The sequence below is a fragment of the Calypte anna genome, chromosome 4A (genome assembly GCF_003957555.1).
Source record: "Calypte anna isolate BGI_N300 chromosome 4A, bCalAnn1_v1.p, whole genome shotgun sequence".
In the NCBI taxonomy this organism is placed as follows: Eukaryota; Metazoa; Chordata; class Aves; order Apodiformes; family Trochilidae; genus Calypte; species Calypte anna.
Window position 1 is genome coordinate 39,160,916 of NC_044248.1, and position 15,976 is coordinate 39,176,891.

Genomic DNA, 15,976 nt, shown 5'->3' on the forward strand with positions numbered 1-15,976 from the left:
TTTTGAAGCCTGGATATATAATAAACATTACAACAACACAATAACAAATGATTTCTGGTGCTTTTTTGAGGGTTAAATCTATTTTATGCATTTTGAGTCTCCAAACCAATACAGACACCCTACTGAGAAATATAACATATGAAATTTTATTTACTGTGAAACACAAAATTCACATTATAGAATGAAGATACAGTAGCAGATATAGCAAAGCAATAGCTTGTTTGACAAAGCAGTGGCACTGTGGCCATCATGATGTAAACATATGACAGGCAAAGGTAATATGGGGTGTTTATACCTTACCTTTTTTTGTGAGAAAAATAATGCACAAGCTTTCAGACAACAATTTTAGTACATCCCTATACCAAACATAACTTTCTATGCTTTGACTTTTGTTTTATTTAACTAGCTATGATGATATCATCACCAGACTTGTGGACACCTAGCTCATTTTTTACCAGGCTGTGGGTTTATGAATCATATAGACATTTAAATAACAGTGTGCATTGGTGAAGGACCAGCATCATTTCTGAAGTAGAAATTACTTCTAAGCTGCAGTTGAAATTTTAAACATAACAAAGAGAAAATTTTGAAATCATGGAGGAACCAGACAAATATATTGAAAAACTTAATTTAAAAATGGGTAAAAGATGATTTTTCAGAACTGTCTGAAACTATGTTGGTTTTTTGGTGTTGATGATGCAAATCCAGATCCTAATAGAACACTAATTAAAACTATTTTTGTCCCGATTTGTATGAGATGCAGGCACTTCTTTAATGTCACTTGGATTGGCAGAGCCTAAACTTTATCATTTAAAAAGGGTCGAGTATGAAAACAACAAAGCTAATTTAAAGTTTAGATTAAAGAACACTATGTGACCTATTAGCAAAAATATTTTCTAATGTCTACCTCTACTATGGCATAACCCTTTACCTGATGAAATTATATTTCCAGAAAGAAGCACTTTACATATATGAATGTATTGGTGTGTGTGGTTTAGAAATAATTGTATATAGCTATATATAGGTTATGCTTTACATTGGTTTTGCATTTTAAAGCTGTCCCATTAATTCTTTTTTTCTTGTTAACCTTTTATGATAGCGATTTTTTTATTATTTAGCAAAATGAGTAAAAAAACTGAAGGGAAAATTATGCAAACATTGCCCATTGGAGCAGCCTTGGCCAAGCCACAGGGAAATTTGTCAAAAGTCAGTTCCTAGGGGGAATGTGAGCAGTCATAGGAATTGGATAATCCATATTAAAACCCAGTTTTGCATAAAACTCCTGTGATAGAAAATTCAGTATAGGAAGAGCCCATCCTAATTCTTTGAGATGGTTGTGTTTCATTAGGCTAAAGAACACTGTGGAATTAATACCTCATGCTGCACCAGTCACTGATGTTTGTTTAAAAAGGTCACAGGAAAAGATTTCAGCACAGCTTTTGGGGAAGCACATGAAGTGTGGGAGTTCATAGGGCTGCTGAACTGCAAAATAGTAGTGGGACTGAGAACCATGGCAAGATGCTGTGCTCCTGTTTGGACTGGAAATGGAGTTGGATGAGCATGCAAAATCTGGTTCTTGGTGACAGAGCAGGGAGAAGCAAGTCAGTAAGAGGTACACAAAGCATTCTGAGTCAGAAATACACATTTTGCTTGGGGGTGCAACAGGGTGTCACAGCCTGAGGTTGGAGTGGGTAGTCAGGACCTTTGGAATTTTCCTCCTACCTCTGGTCCAGGATTCCCTGTGGCCCTGCACTAATGAGCTGAGTTAATCCCCTTGGGAATAAGAAGGCAGCAGCAGAAGATCCTAATTATAGCACTTGGCCAGGTCTGTTCTTCACCCTGCTGTCTGGGGCAGAGAAGCAGCCAGCTACCCAGGGAGAGCTCCAGCATGGGAAAGAGGGAGATGCCTCAATTAAGGTACCTCTGCTATGAATCTTCCAGCCTCTGCAGTCACCTCACAAAATCTGGCACTTGCAACATTTTACCTCTTTGGGAAGGATCCTGATGTTCATTTTATACAACTTTTTTAGTATACTATAAAGACAGAGACACATTGCATGGATAAAAAAATTGTCCTGTATTTGAAGTGAGAGACTACTATGTAGATTCAGCATTTTTTTATATGTATTACTCTTGGACAAACCAAAGAGAATGGAAGTAAAATGAAAGTTAATTTTCATTTGTTGTAAGGTATTATCACACCCTTATTTTCAGTGGAGTTGGGTCAAACTCCATCCAGGTAAGGAACTTGGCTTGTAACTGGGTTTTGGGTTTTTTAACCTTTGCTTCCAAACCCTCATCTTACTATACATTTATATTATTCTTTGTTTAAGCATTTTATTTGCAGTTCTATGTCAAGATACGAGGACAAGCTTGACATCTGATTCTTATCTCAAGCTTAATTTTATCATGGTCTTAGTGTGATGATTTCAATTGCAGACCTCATTCAGTGCATCTGATCCAGCATCAGTGATTGAGGTTCAGATTTCACACCCGGTTTGACTCATGAAACTGGTGTCTCAAATACAGAAAAATGTTTTTGCATAACTTCATAGGAAAAAAAAATAGAGGATGATACATGAAAAAGGATGCTGGAATACTCTATCCAAGTTTGGTTTTTTGCTCTGCCAATGTGGTAAATATAAGCACTGATTTTGAACACCTGGCTATACACTGTCACTATTTTTTTGTAGGTTTTCTTTCATTTCAGCATTATGCCTATGTTCATCACTGCATCAAGGATGTTATTTCTTTTATTTTTCTCCTTTTTTTTTTTTTTGTAGTCCTTCCTTGACACAGTATCTTACCTTGAATTTGATTTAAAGAACCCAGTTTCTCATTTTTCAAAATGGAATATTCATACCTGCACTGAAACACAGTCCTCTGATGTCCTCCTGATCATAGCCAGGGTGTAGACAGTCTTGGCAGTGACAGTTAAGCTCTGTTAAATGCATCTCGGTTACTCTGCAAAACACTTATTACTGTGGTGATAAATGTTAAGATACACCAAGAATGACAATTTCTCCTTCAGTTCTACTCAGCAAATTATCTGAAGTCCCTGTATATTTATATATGTATGGTGGAGGTGGATATACAGTGCTTACAATATTTCTATAGGTATATAAAATATATATTTTTTATATTTAATATGTAAGGGGTATAGATGCCTCAGAAGTAGTATTAACAAGAAATGGGAGATTTAGAAACTTACTTTTACAGAGGTCTGGAACACTTTGTAGTGGAACATCATATAAATGTGGACAGCTTTGGGTTTTGTACTGAATATGCTGCAGAATAAGGAAAAGAGATTGAACTCCACATATAATGGAGGAAGAGAGAGGAATGAAAATTGAGTGATAAAGAACAAGGGAAAGAGGAAATTTGCTTTGGGGCCATTAAATTAAGAAATTGAGGAGAGGAGTTTTTTCTTATTTTGCAAAACTTTTGCTTTTGTGATTTTTTTACCTCCCCAGGGTCTTTTTCTCATCTAGATTTTCCAACTGTAACTCACTTGAAAATCTCTCCTTTTGGAAGCCCTGGAATTCAGGTTATTGAGCGTTGTCTGTTGCTGACTGCCTGCTGGGAAAGGAAGCAGTATTGTCAATTACTGTAATAGAAGGGCAATTATTCCTTTATCCCTACACTGTTACATCAAACCTGATTTGTTATAGAGAAAGAGTTCTGTACAAAGATTATTATGGTGTGTTATTTACAAAACCTCAGAACATCTAACAGTCTATTATAGATGCAGAGCAGATTTTTTCTTTCAGCCATGCAAAAAGAGTCTGCAAGTGGTATTAAATTTCAGGCACACAAGTACAGAACATGCTGTGTGGCAGAGTGACAGCATGAACAGAATTTCTGCCTGGGAACCAGTACCTCTGCTTTGTTGTTGTACTCCCCGTTTTGGTTTGAAGTAACCCAAGCAATTTATTTTCTGTATTTCAATTTCTTTCTCAATCTGCATAACAAGAAGAGTAATTTGTCTGGCCCAGGGTGTATGAACTAGGCTTTGTAAAGTGATCAGAACCTCCCTCTGGCAAAAACACAGTGTATCTTCAGAATATTATCTGTCAGCTCCAATGGCTCTGCCTGAAACACTGAACTTCATTACAAAGGTATTAGTGCCAGGTGGTTAATCCCTTTTGTTGTAGGTGTTTTCACATCCCTGACCCTCTTGCATTACCAGATGACCCTCAAGCATCACTCTGGATGATTTTGACAACACTGGAGGAATGATTTCACTGTTTAAAACCTTCTTTTTGTATGATTACTGTTATGTTCGGGACTCTGTGGTGGGTTTTGGTTTCTTTTTTTTTTTTTTTTTAAATGTAACTCTTTGTTTTACAGATGAGGGCAGGAATGCAGTTGACCATGCAGGTGGTGCACATATTGTAGTAGACCATCTAAGGTCACTGTGCAGTAAAACAGATCCAGCCAGTGAGAAGCTCTTGACTGTCTTTTGTGGCATGCTGATGAACTATAGCAATGAGAATGGTAAACAACACTGAAAATTTGCTTTATATCTGCCAGGAGAACAACCCCCATCAAAAAAAAAAAAAAAAAAATGGAAAAAATAACAGTTGAAGTCAACTCTAGGTTTACATTGTAGACACTAAGGTATTCAGATTGCTGTTTCAGTAAAATTACGTCCCCAAAACCACTAGATATCTTCCTTATGCAATTCCATGTAGCACATCATATAAAGTTTTAAAATCAACATCTGGAATTTACTTCCTTGTCTAAAAGCAGTGCATGGAGATGTATCCTACACCTCTGGAAAAACAAGATTTATAGAAGGCTATATTAAGTCCTTTTATTCATGTAGTATCAAACACCTTAAGACTAATTTGCTTGAGTTTGTCTTGATGACTTGGGAGTTCTTATGCCAAACAGCTTTCTTTAATCATTTTTCTCCTTGTCAAATGTTTATAAACCCACAGGTTTTTTCTTCTAAGATAAATGGGGAATCATTTATGTGTATGTTCAACACTCTCCATGTCTGTTTTGTATCCCAGAAAATCAAGATGTGTAGGGGCTGGGACAAAAAATAAGGGAGTGTTTTAAATAAGATCCTTAACCACTGAGGGCAAGAAAATAGGGTTCTACACTAGTTGTACAAACATGCAGATATATTAGTTCCTAGTTTGCTTCTGCATGCAAGCCTGGTAATATGCCAAAGCATATTTTAGACTTTTCCTACATTTCCAAATTCCTCAAAATTGGAATCTCTAAGAAAATTGGGATCAATGAGAAAAAACTAAATCGAGGCTGTTCTCCTGACTTGTAATGGCACAGACTGCTAATGGTGTTAGCTGATCACATTGCTTCCTCAATCATGCCTATTTCCTGAATTCTAGTGTTTTATCTTAGGAAAAAATAGCTGCTTTAGTAGCTGCTCACCATTTCCTTAAAGTTATCAGCTGTTGTAACTCACTTTCCCAACTTGTGTCCCTGAAACTCTTCTACTTTTCATGATGGTCCACAGGCTTGACTTGGTTATTTTCTGACCTATTTTATATAAATTTTTAGTCTATTTTATCATCTCTTCTAGCATAGTTTCCTTGTGTGTTTTCTGGGCTATCTTTCTGGAGCTCTCAGCTCTTGTGTTACTTACTCACCTCCAAATAGTGCTGTTGTATGTGTTTCATCTCTTTTGCTTGTTCTTACATTCTCTTTTTTCTCTCCTCTTTTCCTAGTATCACCTAAGAATCCTTGCTCACAGTACTTTTTCCTTCTTTTCCAAATAGCAACTTCCTAGTTCCTTTATATCATATAGTATTCAGGAACAGTTTTGCTTGATGTCTGCACGAGTATCACATTTTACTACATTTCATAGTGTTAACTCTGTATTCCTTAATTTGTTAAAATATTTGGAGCAATTATATATTCTCACCTTTAACCTACCAGAATCCTCTGCATTAATTAAGACTAATGACCAGCCAGTGTATTTGGTAGCTCAAGGCAGTTGAGTCCAAAAACCCCGTGTAGAGATACTGCAGGAGTTTTGCTTCAGTGCCTGAGCTCCCAGCAGCTCTTCCCTAGGAGCACTAATTATGAGATCAATCTCCCAAACAAGCAGCTTCTGAGCAGTTTAACTGTTATGAACATTGAATAAATTACTCCTCCTATCTAGCAGATAGCTTGTTCTGATGCAATCAGTAAAGCAGTTGAGTAGCTCAGTGACAAATAGGAGCACTCACTAGCTGCTCTCTGCTCTCCTAAATTACATTTTTCATCTCACCAGAACTCAAGAATTCACACAATCTTCACAGGAGCTACTGAAGCAATGTCAGATGTGAGAAATGCAGGAGGATTCCTAGTTCATGCATTACCAACCCTCACCTTACCTCACATACTTCACAGTCTCCATGAGAAAGGACCTTTCAGTAGGGACCCAGCTCCTCTTTGGCCCAGCACCCACAGGTGGGCTGTGTAAGGCTTGTGTCCTGTAGTTCCATTGTGAGTTTGCTCTGGGACAAGCATTGAATTAATACCCAGATAATCTGTCAAATCAATATTAAAAAAAAACCCAACAAAACCAACCAAGCAACAATGAGCAGAGGATTAAATTTTTAGAAATAAACTCAGTGGCCTGAAGCATGTGAATTGAGAAATGGATTGTTGACCTGTCCTGCCAGGTTTGTTTTAAGAGCCACAAGTACAATGGGACCATAGTTGTGAACTGCTCTAAAAAAATCACCTGCAAACCATCTTAAATTTTCAGGACAACCACCAATGTCAAATAGGAGCCTGAGACAACCTCTTGCATCCACACATTGCAGAATCAGGTGGATAATGTTCCAAGTAAAAGCAGTTATTTTTCTTTAGACCTGCTAAAAATGACAACTCAGATTGCCCTGACAGCTAACTGTGCTCACAGATTAACAGAAACCATTTTCAGGATTAACTTGCAAAGGCTTGATCCCCTGTTACTTAAAAAGATAAATACTGCATTGGTTTGGCTGAAGGATGAGGAGTATGAGATTGCAGCCTGGAGTCCCAGTCTGTAGTTATGGAAACAAACTGGACTAAAATAAAAGAAAAAATAATAGAAGGAAGTGTTTCAGTCTTTGAAATAGCACTTCCACCTTCCCTTTTCTTGGTTCTGAAATTTCTTCCTGCTTAGCATGCTGTTACAAAATTACAGGTGGGGACTAAAGATTTCTTTACTGCTTTCAGTGACTTGCACTCTTTTTAAGTTGCCCTTGCCCTAGCTATCCAGATAAGGACAATTAGAACACATTTATTTCATAGCTTTTCAAACCTTACCTTAATATTTTGTTAGAATTTTATGAACAAAGAGCATATAAATGATTCTTTTTTATTCTAAACAGTTCATCACTCCCAGTCAATTAATTTCTATCCTTCTCCAATAGTTACTACTTTATTCTTAATAGCTGCCAACTACCTTATTTTTTAACTTGAGAGATTCATTCTTGATTACTTTCAGTTTTTGTATCAGCATATGGATTTATCAAATGAGTTTTTAAAAGACAGCAGCTAAAGCTACAGGTAATATTTTCCTAAAAAGAGCATATTAATTGGGCTTTCTTGTATCCTGTGCAGATTCTGGTCACTTCACTTGCAATTATAACTCCATTCATAACACTGTGGTCTAGGATTTAAAACTTAGATTCCCTATACAAGGTTCTTGAGCTTGTGTTCAGGAATTACTTTTGCCTGCTATCTCTCAATTCTTTTGCCTCCTTGGAATTTTATAATTTCATTAGTTAGTTCAATGTTAACAGAAGAAACTTGGCTTTGGCATCTCTTGCAGTTCAGTGCAGCTTAAAAAAAAGTGTTGATTTTTAATTGCCTTGTTAGAAAGCAGAGGGGTTTTTTTTCTGATGCAACACATCCCTTTGCCTTCAGCCCAGATTATCTAGACCCTCTCTGTCAATCATATTTTACTATCCAAAATCAGTTAGAAACAAGTAGTTTATCTCTCCTTTCCATTATTAATTCTTAAAATGCAAAGCTGCAGGCATGGCTAGGAGTGAAACAAACATGTCACAGATGTCTGAGAATGTTTTTGCTCAGAGCTTAATTCCAAAAGAAGCCAGTCTTGAAAAAAACCTATAATAATTCTTTCTTTGTCAAACTATTCAAACTTTATTTGGGGTACAGAGCATCCATACTTAAAGCTGCTGGTTTTGTACCTTTCAGTGGGTTCAGTATGTTGTGCTTCTCCCATTCTGAAGTCTGTAATCATACAGCCTCTGTGCAGCTGTGAATCTGCTTAAGAGCAAAGCAGGCTTGGATGAAGAGTGAAAAAATAATGACTAATCTAATAAATCCAATAATCATATGTAAACACTTGTAAAAAGTGACACGAGTAGTTTAGTCTGCAGATTTCATAATCCTCTGAGCCAAGACTATTTACAAGTTAAATGGATCAGTCTAAAGGTAGCTAATTCTTGAGATTTATAAAGGAAACCATGAAAGCATTTTTAAAGAAATGTAAAAATGATACAAGAATTAGGCTAATTGCATTATTATAGAGTCAAATTGGAGATCAGAAGTTAACCAGATACAGGATGCATGTGTGAAAGTATACATATATTTATATATGGGTATATGTATGTAGGTAAAAATAATTGTTTATAGATGGCTTCCTCATCTCATTTCATATTAAATTTGAGTCTGTCAAGGTTGTCTTTCCTTCAGTGCCTGTTTAAAATGTAACGTTCTGATGCTAAGTCATACAACTGTGAAGCCTTTCTTACTCTCATAAAGCTCTTAGCAACTGGAGTGAGTGCTGGGGACTGATTTGCACTATTTACCATCTGCAGAAGCTCTGTAAATATGCAGGAAATGAAAGGGAGATTTATGGCACCATTATTATGGTCTAACAGCAATATTTCAGTAATGCTTCCAAGACTTGCTTTTGCTTAATTTTCATGTCTGCCATGGTTTTTGTTTCATTTACATCACAGCTAAAGTTGCCTAGCATGCTTTCAAACCCTAAGTATACCTAAATGCAAAGTAAGCTAAAGCATGCAAAAGCAGGAAAAAATTATGTTTCTTAGTGAGATAACCAATGCAATCAGTCATATCATTATTTAACACAGATATGGGGATTACAAGCAGGTTTCTCTAGGGTAAAAAATTATGTTGCATATTTCTAGAAAACAAATTTTCCTTTAGCACTATCACAGTTATATAAACCACAAAACAAAACAACTAATTATTTTCTGAGATTCTGTCCAAGATCATGAACTAGCCTAAATCAGCATTTTTAACTCAATTACCCCCCCAGTAAAGTTCTCAATTTGGGATATTCTCCCCAGATCTTACTCTTTGGAGTTTCCATGTGTGTCACCGAAGGACATGGAGCCATTGAAACTCCAGTTTTAGGTAGGTAACTCTTGGTGCTGGCGCATGGATTGATTGCCTTTTCTCTCCCTGTATTTGCATCTGTACAGCATCCCTGCCAGTGCTTTTCACCCTGAGAAACACAGAGGTGTCTTAGTAGTGCAACATGGGACCACAGGGTCAAATTTGAGAGAGTTGCTTTCAAGTCATAAATTCAGAGGACACTTTCATGCTTCCTGCTCACTGTGCATAAAGTTGTGCTCAGGGAGCTGACAGGAATGTTGTTCCATCCTGAGACACAACATTCCCTATTTCCAGGGCTCACTTTAGTCCTGTGTCAGGCAGCTGCTTGTAGGATGGATGCATGTATCCTCCCCTGGATTTGTCTCTTGCTTTAGTAGGGGCTCTTTCCTTTAAGGAAAGGCTGAGTTATTCCAGGTTATTCCAGGCTGTGATCTGTCCCAGGACAGCAGAGACCTGCTGGCAGCTTCCTCAGCTGAGACTGAACCACTTAAATGTTTTTAATTTCTCTGAAAGCTCTGTTGGTCACCATACCAGTGAGAAGCCCAAATGTTTTTCTCTTAAACAACTGGTGAACAGATTTTTCTCCTGTATTTACTAGATCAAGAGCCTCCTCTTGGTAATGACAGATGTAAATAAAAAGTTCAGAATTGGCATGGCAAGCCCAGGCTGAAGTATAAACACAGAAAACAGCTGCTTAGCAGCCTTTTCTTTTCCAAGGTTTTGCTTCTTATGCAGCTTTGTGATTCACAGGGTTGTCTTGTCTTTGGCAGAGGAGAAAATTTACCTTTCACTTAACACAATTAAAGCCTCAATATTTACCTTATTGGCAATTCTTGTAATGCTATTCCTTCTCCTGTGGACCATTCCTGTGCTCAGGTGCCAGGGAGATGAGACTGGTATGGAAGTAGATGTAATACCTGACTTTTGATACAATACAATTGTTCTCTCTTGGCATATTTTATTTTTCCTTTTTTCCTGCTTAGGAATCCTAGAGACCTTTTAGTCAGTGTACTCCATGCCCTCTTGATCAGCAATATATCTCTTTGTCTTTTAAGATTCTGGTTTATTTTCAAAGGTGGATATGGTTTCCCTTTTCCCACTTCTCCTCTGCACTTTTCATATATTTTGTATTAAAAAAGAGCAAAAAAAAATACACTGCTCAAAATAGAGAGCTTATGCTTCTGATGTCACAACAGTTTGCCAAATAAAGTCCATAGAGACTGTCTCTTTGTCCCTTCTAGTTGGACAAAGTTATTTTAGAGTGACTAAAGGTAAAGCCTAGTAACAAAGCAATTTCTTTCAACATAATTTTCTATGGCATTTTTGGTTTATGTCTTTGTACTCCTCCTTTCCACAACTACCATTTTTCCTTTAGAATTTTTAAGTCTGTGCAGGGAACAAACCGAGGACAAAACCAGATTATTTGCCAGCAACTTGAATTCTCCTACATCACCCTTTTCTCCACAGAACCACTCCAACTCCCCCTCTCCTCACTTTCCCTATTCAGAGCCAGATTTTTCCAGCCAGTTTGGACTGAAGTAGGAGGGTGTAGTAGTGAGTCACACACCTGCAAGAGGGAAAATGGCATTCAATGCATGCGCTGGTTCAGTTTCTACTTACCTGAAATCTGACAACTTCAACAGCTCTTTGATGTCTGAGGTGGCATTACCAGATTTCTCTTAAGACCACGAACCTGTAAAAGAGGTAACCCCAAAAAAACCCCAAAATTCACTTACTGGTAGGTGATGCAGTTTTATTGATGATTTCAAGCCATAAGGATTCCTGCTCCATCCCCAAGAATCTGTAATAACCATGGTATTTACTTGTTAGTGTGCCAAATTGATAATGATTATAAAAGTATTTCTCACTGAATATCAATGAGCTAAACATTCTTGAATTTTTTCATAATTTTTGTGATAAATAAACTTAAAACATGCTGGGCAAAGAAGGCAAAGACTTTTCCAAGAGCATGACATACTAAATTTTCTATACTTTAGATGCAATGTTTTTATCTCCCTGCAAAAAATCTGCAGTTTTTATGGTTTTCACTCCACAGATACAAAAAATCCAACTGATTTTAAGAACTGAGAATGAATTTTTTTAACAAAAAGATATAAAAATAGAAATTAAAGAGCTAGTTCCTCTGTAGGGCTTGACCCAAAGCTAGATGAAGTAATACAGTTCTCTTGAGTTCACTGAGCTTTGGATCCTTGTCCTTCAACTCTGGAGCATTTAAACTTAGTTAAAATGCTTAGAAACAGGGAAAAAGAAAAAAAGGAAAAAATAAAAAAAAGATGACTAGGAAAATTACTAAACATCTGGTGTGTTCATGTCTGCTTCCTTCTATTCAACTGTGAAACAATGTTTTTCTTCTTTGCTATGTTATAGGTAAAATGTGGAAGAGAAAATACTGTTACAGGTTATCCTTTGAAACAATAATGTTTCTGCCTAACCATCGAAGCATCTTTCTATTTGCAGACATCTAGGAGCAATAACTTTCTTACTTGTAAATCCTTTAAAGTTTCATCCTATGCAAGAAATTATCAGAATGGCTTCTAAGGACTTTTCTTAAACCCTCAGGTTTTTTTGGTCTTTATTAAACTTTCTTTTGTCTCAAGCTCCTCATAATCTACATTGTGACTTCTTGTGTTTATAAAACTTCTCATGTTTATTTCAGTGCCAGTTGATACTCATTCTAATTTTTATCTTTAAGGGGAAGCAGTATATAGGAACAAGCTCTCAGTTAAATAATTTCACTGATGTAGTTTTGTTTGATTTCCCTCAGCTAGTCTCAGTGAGCTCAGAATCAAACCCAACATATAGCAAGAACCTGATAAATACAAAATTACCAGAGCTGCATAATTCATTATACCCTATGATCAGATCAGGAGGGGATGTTGCTGGGTAAAAGTCCCATTAGCAGGGGCAAGGGGAGTTCAAAGTCCATATCTCAAGTCTGGACCAGATCCTAGTGTAGAAAAGTAGAGGAGAAAGACATTTTAATGATGCTTAGCCTAGAAGTTGCTTTGTGTGAAAAATGCTTTTTTTTTTTTGTTTTGGTTTAAAGAGTAGTACTGTGAACAGAAATGCTAACTCACTGTTGTACTTTCTTTTTACATAGATACTCTGCAGTCACAGCTTATCAATATGGGTGTTATTCCTACATTAGTGAAATTATTGGGTATTCATTGCCAAAATGCAGCTCTGATGGAGATGTGCCTTGTTGCATTTGGCAATTTAGCAGAACTGGGTAAGTCCACAACATTAATCTCAAATTTACATCCAGTTTTCAGAAAGTCCAGTCTTAAAACTAACAAAAGCCTAGCATTGATGCTTGTTTCATTTCTTTTCATACATTAAAAATGCAAAGCAAGCAATTTCTGCTTATTGTCTTTAAAATGCTTAGTTGTGGGGTTTTTTGCTTTCAGTAACAGAAATGTATTTGGGTTCTTAGTACAAGCTAATATTTCATGTTAACTTTCTTCAGTGCAACTAAGCACATTTTAAATCATCTCAACAACATTTCCAGAGCAGTGCTATTGACTGTGAATTATTCATTAATAAAGTAAATAATGTATCCTCGTTTGGCTCCACAAAATTGTATCAGGATTATATTTGGCTCATGGAAATCACTGAATGAAAGTGAGAGAAGGCACAGGTCACAAATTTGCCTTTATAGTGTTCCTTTAGGTGTAAAGTCTTAATATGTTCTAAACTGCTAAGCCCTATACATTATTTTTTTGCAAGCTTAGTTGCAGCATCATTTAAACTGAAGTTGGTGGTCCTGCTTTGATCCAGTGTCTTTGGAAATGGATTAGTGTAAACCAACAGGTTGTTAGGACAACAGGTTGCTGTTGTTAGCTTGTGTTTTACATTACTTACATTCTTTGACTATTTGATTCTGAAAAATATTAGTCTTATGAGGTGGGTTTTTTTTCCACTGGAGTACAATAGTACAGCAATTATCATCCTGTGTTTCTAAGAAGATTCAGCCATTCAAAATAGAAAAAATATATCTGTGATTTTGTACTCTGTGGTGGCCTGAAGCTATTCACTGCTGTCCTAAGTGCATAGATTTCAATGCCAGAGAAAATATCATGTTATCTTGTGTAGTCTGCTGACTCACAAAACCTTTGCCTTTAGCAGACCAGACAAAAGAGCCTTCAAAATAGTACTTAAGAAATTAATAGATCAAAAAGCTTCAAGATCACAGAATAATTTGGATTGGAGGGGACCTTAAAGATCATATAGTTAAGGTCTCCCTGCAGGGTCACCAGGATGCTCAAAGCCCCATCCAACCTGGCCTTGAACACTTCCAGGGATAGGGCATCCACAACTTCCCTGGGCAACCTGTGCCAGTGTCTCACCACCCTTGCACTAAGGAATTTTTTCCTACTGTCTAACCTAAATCTACCCTCGTCCAGTTTAAAACCATTCCCCCTTGTCCTGTTTGTACACATCCTTGCAAAAAGTCCCTCCCCAGCTTTCCTGTGTGTCCCTTCAGCTACTGCAAAGCTACTATTAGGTCTCCCCAGAGCTTTCTCTTCTCCAGGCTGAACAACCCCAACTCTCTCAGCCTGTCTGCATAGGAGAGGTCCTCCAGCCCTCTGAGCATCTTTATGGCCCTCCTCTGGGACTTGTTTCTGTCCTTCTGATAAGCACTATGTATTCTGTCTGCACAGCAGAAAGTATATGGGGTCATATACTGGAAATTCTAGTGCTAAAATGCAACTAAAGCCTTCAGGGTGTTACATGTAATAAATGGTGCTATAATCTTTACTGAGATTTCCTTTCCCTCCTTGGAAGGATCCAGCTCTGCCCACTCCAGTAGAGCCATGGGAAAGAAGCTAAACAGCAGCTGCTTCCCTCCCTGTTCCCATAGGTTGAAAAGATCCTTGTTCCTTAAGACTGGCACAAAATTAATTTAGCTTGTAATACTATACTCTCCCTTAAGCACTAGCTTAGTCAGTCACATCATAACTGTAATGTGGGGTTTTTTGCCTTGTAACTTCAGGGAATTTTATTGTGAGGTTGTCATCTGTCACCACTTAGGAGACAACCACATTGCATAGATCTCTGGAGAAATGTTATGTGAAATTCTCATTCTGCACTGAAGCAGGGGAAAAAAAACCCAAAAAATACAAGAAAAAAACTGATGGTTCTGCTTTTTAAAATACTGGAAAGGTCAAAAAACCCCACTTAATATATACCATGCAGTCATGCATATTGAGAGCAAACAATAATGAGTGTACACAAAAGGGTCTGAAATTCATACTTTGCACAGTCTTTGGGTTCAATTCTATATTAAAATAATCCTTAAGCATCCATTAGGACAGTGGCAAAGGTGCTGGAATGTTTTCTAACTACAGATGGCCCTCAGGAGGTGGCAACTGGAGAATGCAGAACAGCAGCCCTACCACCTGCATCCCCTGTAATACTGCCAATGAGGAGGAATAAGATAAAAGGATGGAAGAAGAGATGCTTTTCTTGAACCTATATTTTAAGAGCAATTATCTGGTGGCCAACCTCATGGTAGCAAGCACATCTGTAAAGCTGCTTTATGCTGTCTGTGGGCCCTGAAATAGCCATGCGCAGATTTGAATGCAATGTCACCATGATGAAACCATGTAAATATCAGAGCGTTCAGTACAATCCTTCATCTTTCCCATAGACAGGGCAGTAAATAATTAGCTAATATTCCTGATAAGATAAGGAGAATCAAAAACTTAATATATATTTTTGTAATGTTACTGTTTCTATAGCTACCTTTGCATTCTGTGTACAGCTGAAACAGCCCCAACAGCTTTGATCATATATTTATATATTTTAACAGCCTTAATCATAATTAATTTGAGTCAGAACATTTATCTGAAAGTGTTAGACATTTTTCTTTTCATTTAGTGACAAGCACGAATCTATTGTTCTTGTCTGTAAAGAGCACTATTAGTCATCTTACTAAATTAACCTGGTATTAAAGAGAAAAAAATAATCCTACCTTTTGATGTGGTTTGTTTACTTGATACTCAATTTTTCCTTCTGCTTCCCAGAGTCAAGTAAAGAGCAGTTTGCCTACACAAATGTTGCTGAGGAACTTGTGAAACTGTTCAAGAAGCAAATAGAGCATGATAAAAAAGAGATGATTTTTGAAGTTTTGGCTCCCCTGGCAGAAAACGGTGAGAATTCAATTTGCTTTTCTTACACTATTTTTTATTCCTTGCCTTGTATGGTATATCAGTCTCTTTTTTTTTCAGGGTTTAATGCAGAATATCTGCCTGCCTCATTCAGAAGCCACCATGGCTGACCCTTGTGATGATAAAGTGAATAGGTATTAATTGCCCTGAACATATGACAGGAGCCAACAAACTGTTGATGCTCATTGCACCTCTGATTCACTCTGTATATGATTATGTTATGTCTCAAAATCCACTTTTATTTAGAGGACTTAATATTTTTCTGCAAAATGCTGGCTCAAGCATTTATAATCTATTACAGCTTCAGTCATTATGTTATCTTGGGAACACAGGGCCACTGGCAGTTCCATTTCCAATGGGTATTTCTTTTGCAAGGGGCACATTAATAATTGCAGAACCTGGAGCTGGATGCTCTCCCCACACTCTTCATTCAGAGATTGTAT

The 15,976-nt window shown here is 37.1% G+C and overlaps 1 protein-coding gene across 8 annotated transcripts in view; it reads left to right on the forward strand.

Moving 5' to 3' along the window:
* Positions 1 to 15,976, forward strand: part of RAP1GDS1 (Rap1 GTPase-GDP dissociation stimulator 1) — an 85,159-nt gene that overhangs the window by 55,059 nt on the left and 14,124 nt on the right. For 6 of the 8 annotated variants that reach the window (XM_030449987.1, XM_030449994.1, XM_030449989.1 and 3 more), the window contains 3 exons: positions 4,351 to 4,497; positions 12,464 to 12,592; positions 15,390 to 15,515. In XM_030449987.1, the coding sequence (XP_030305847.1) occupies positions 4,351 to 4,497; positions 12,464 to 12,592; positions 15,390 to 15,515 (402 nt within the window). The remainder of the gene's footprint in view (positions 1 to 4,350; positions 4,498 to 12,463; positions 12,593 to 15,389; positions 15,516 to 15,976) is intronic. The other 2 variants (XM_030449990.1, XM_030449991.1) reach the window with 1 other exon arrangement.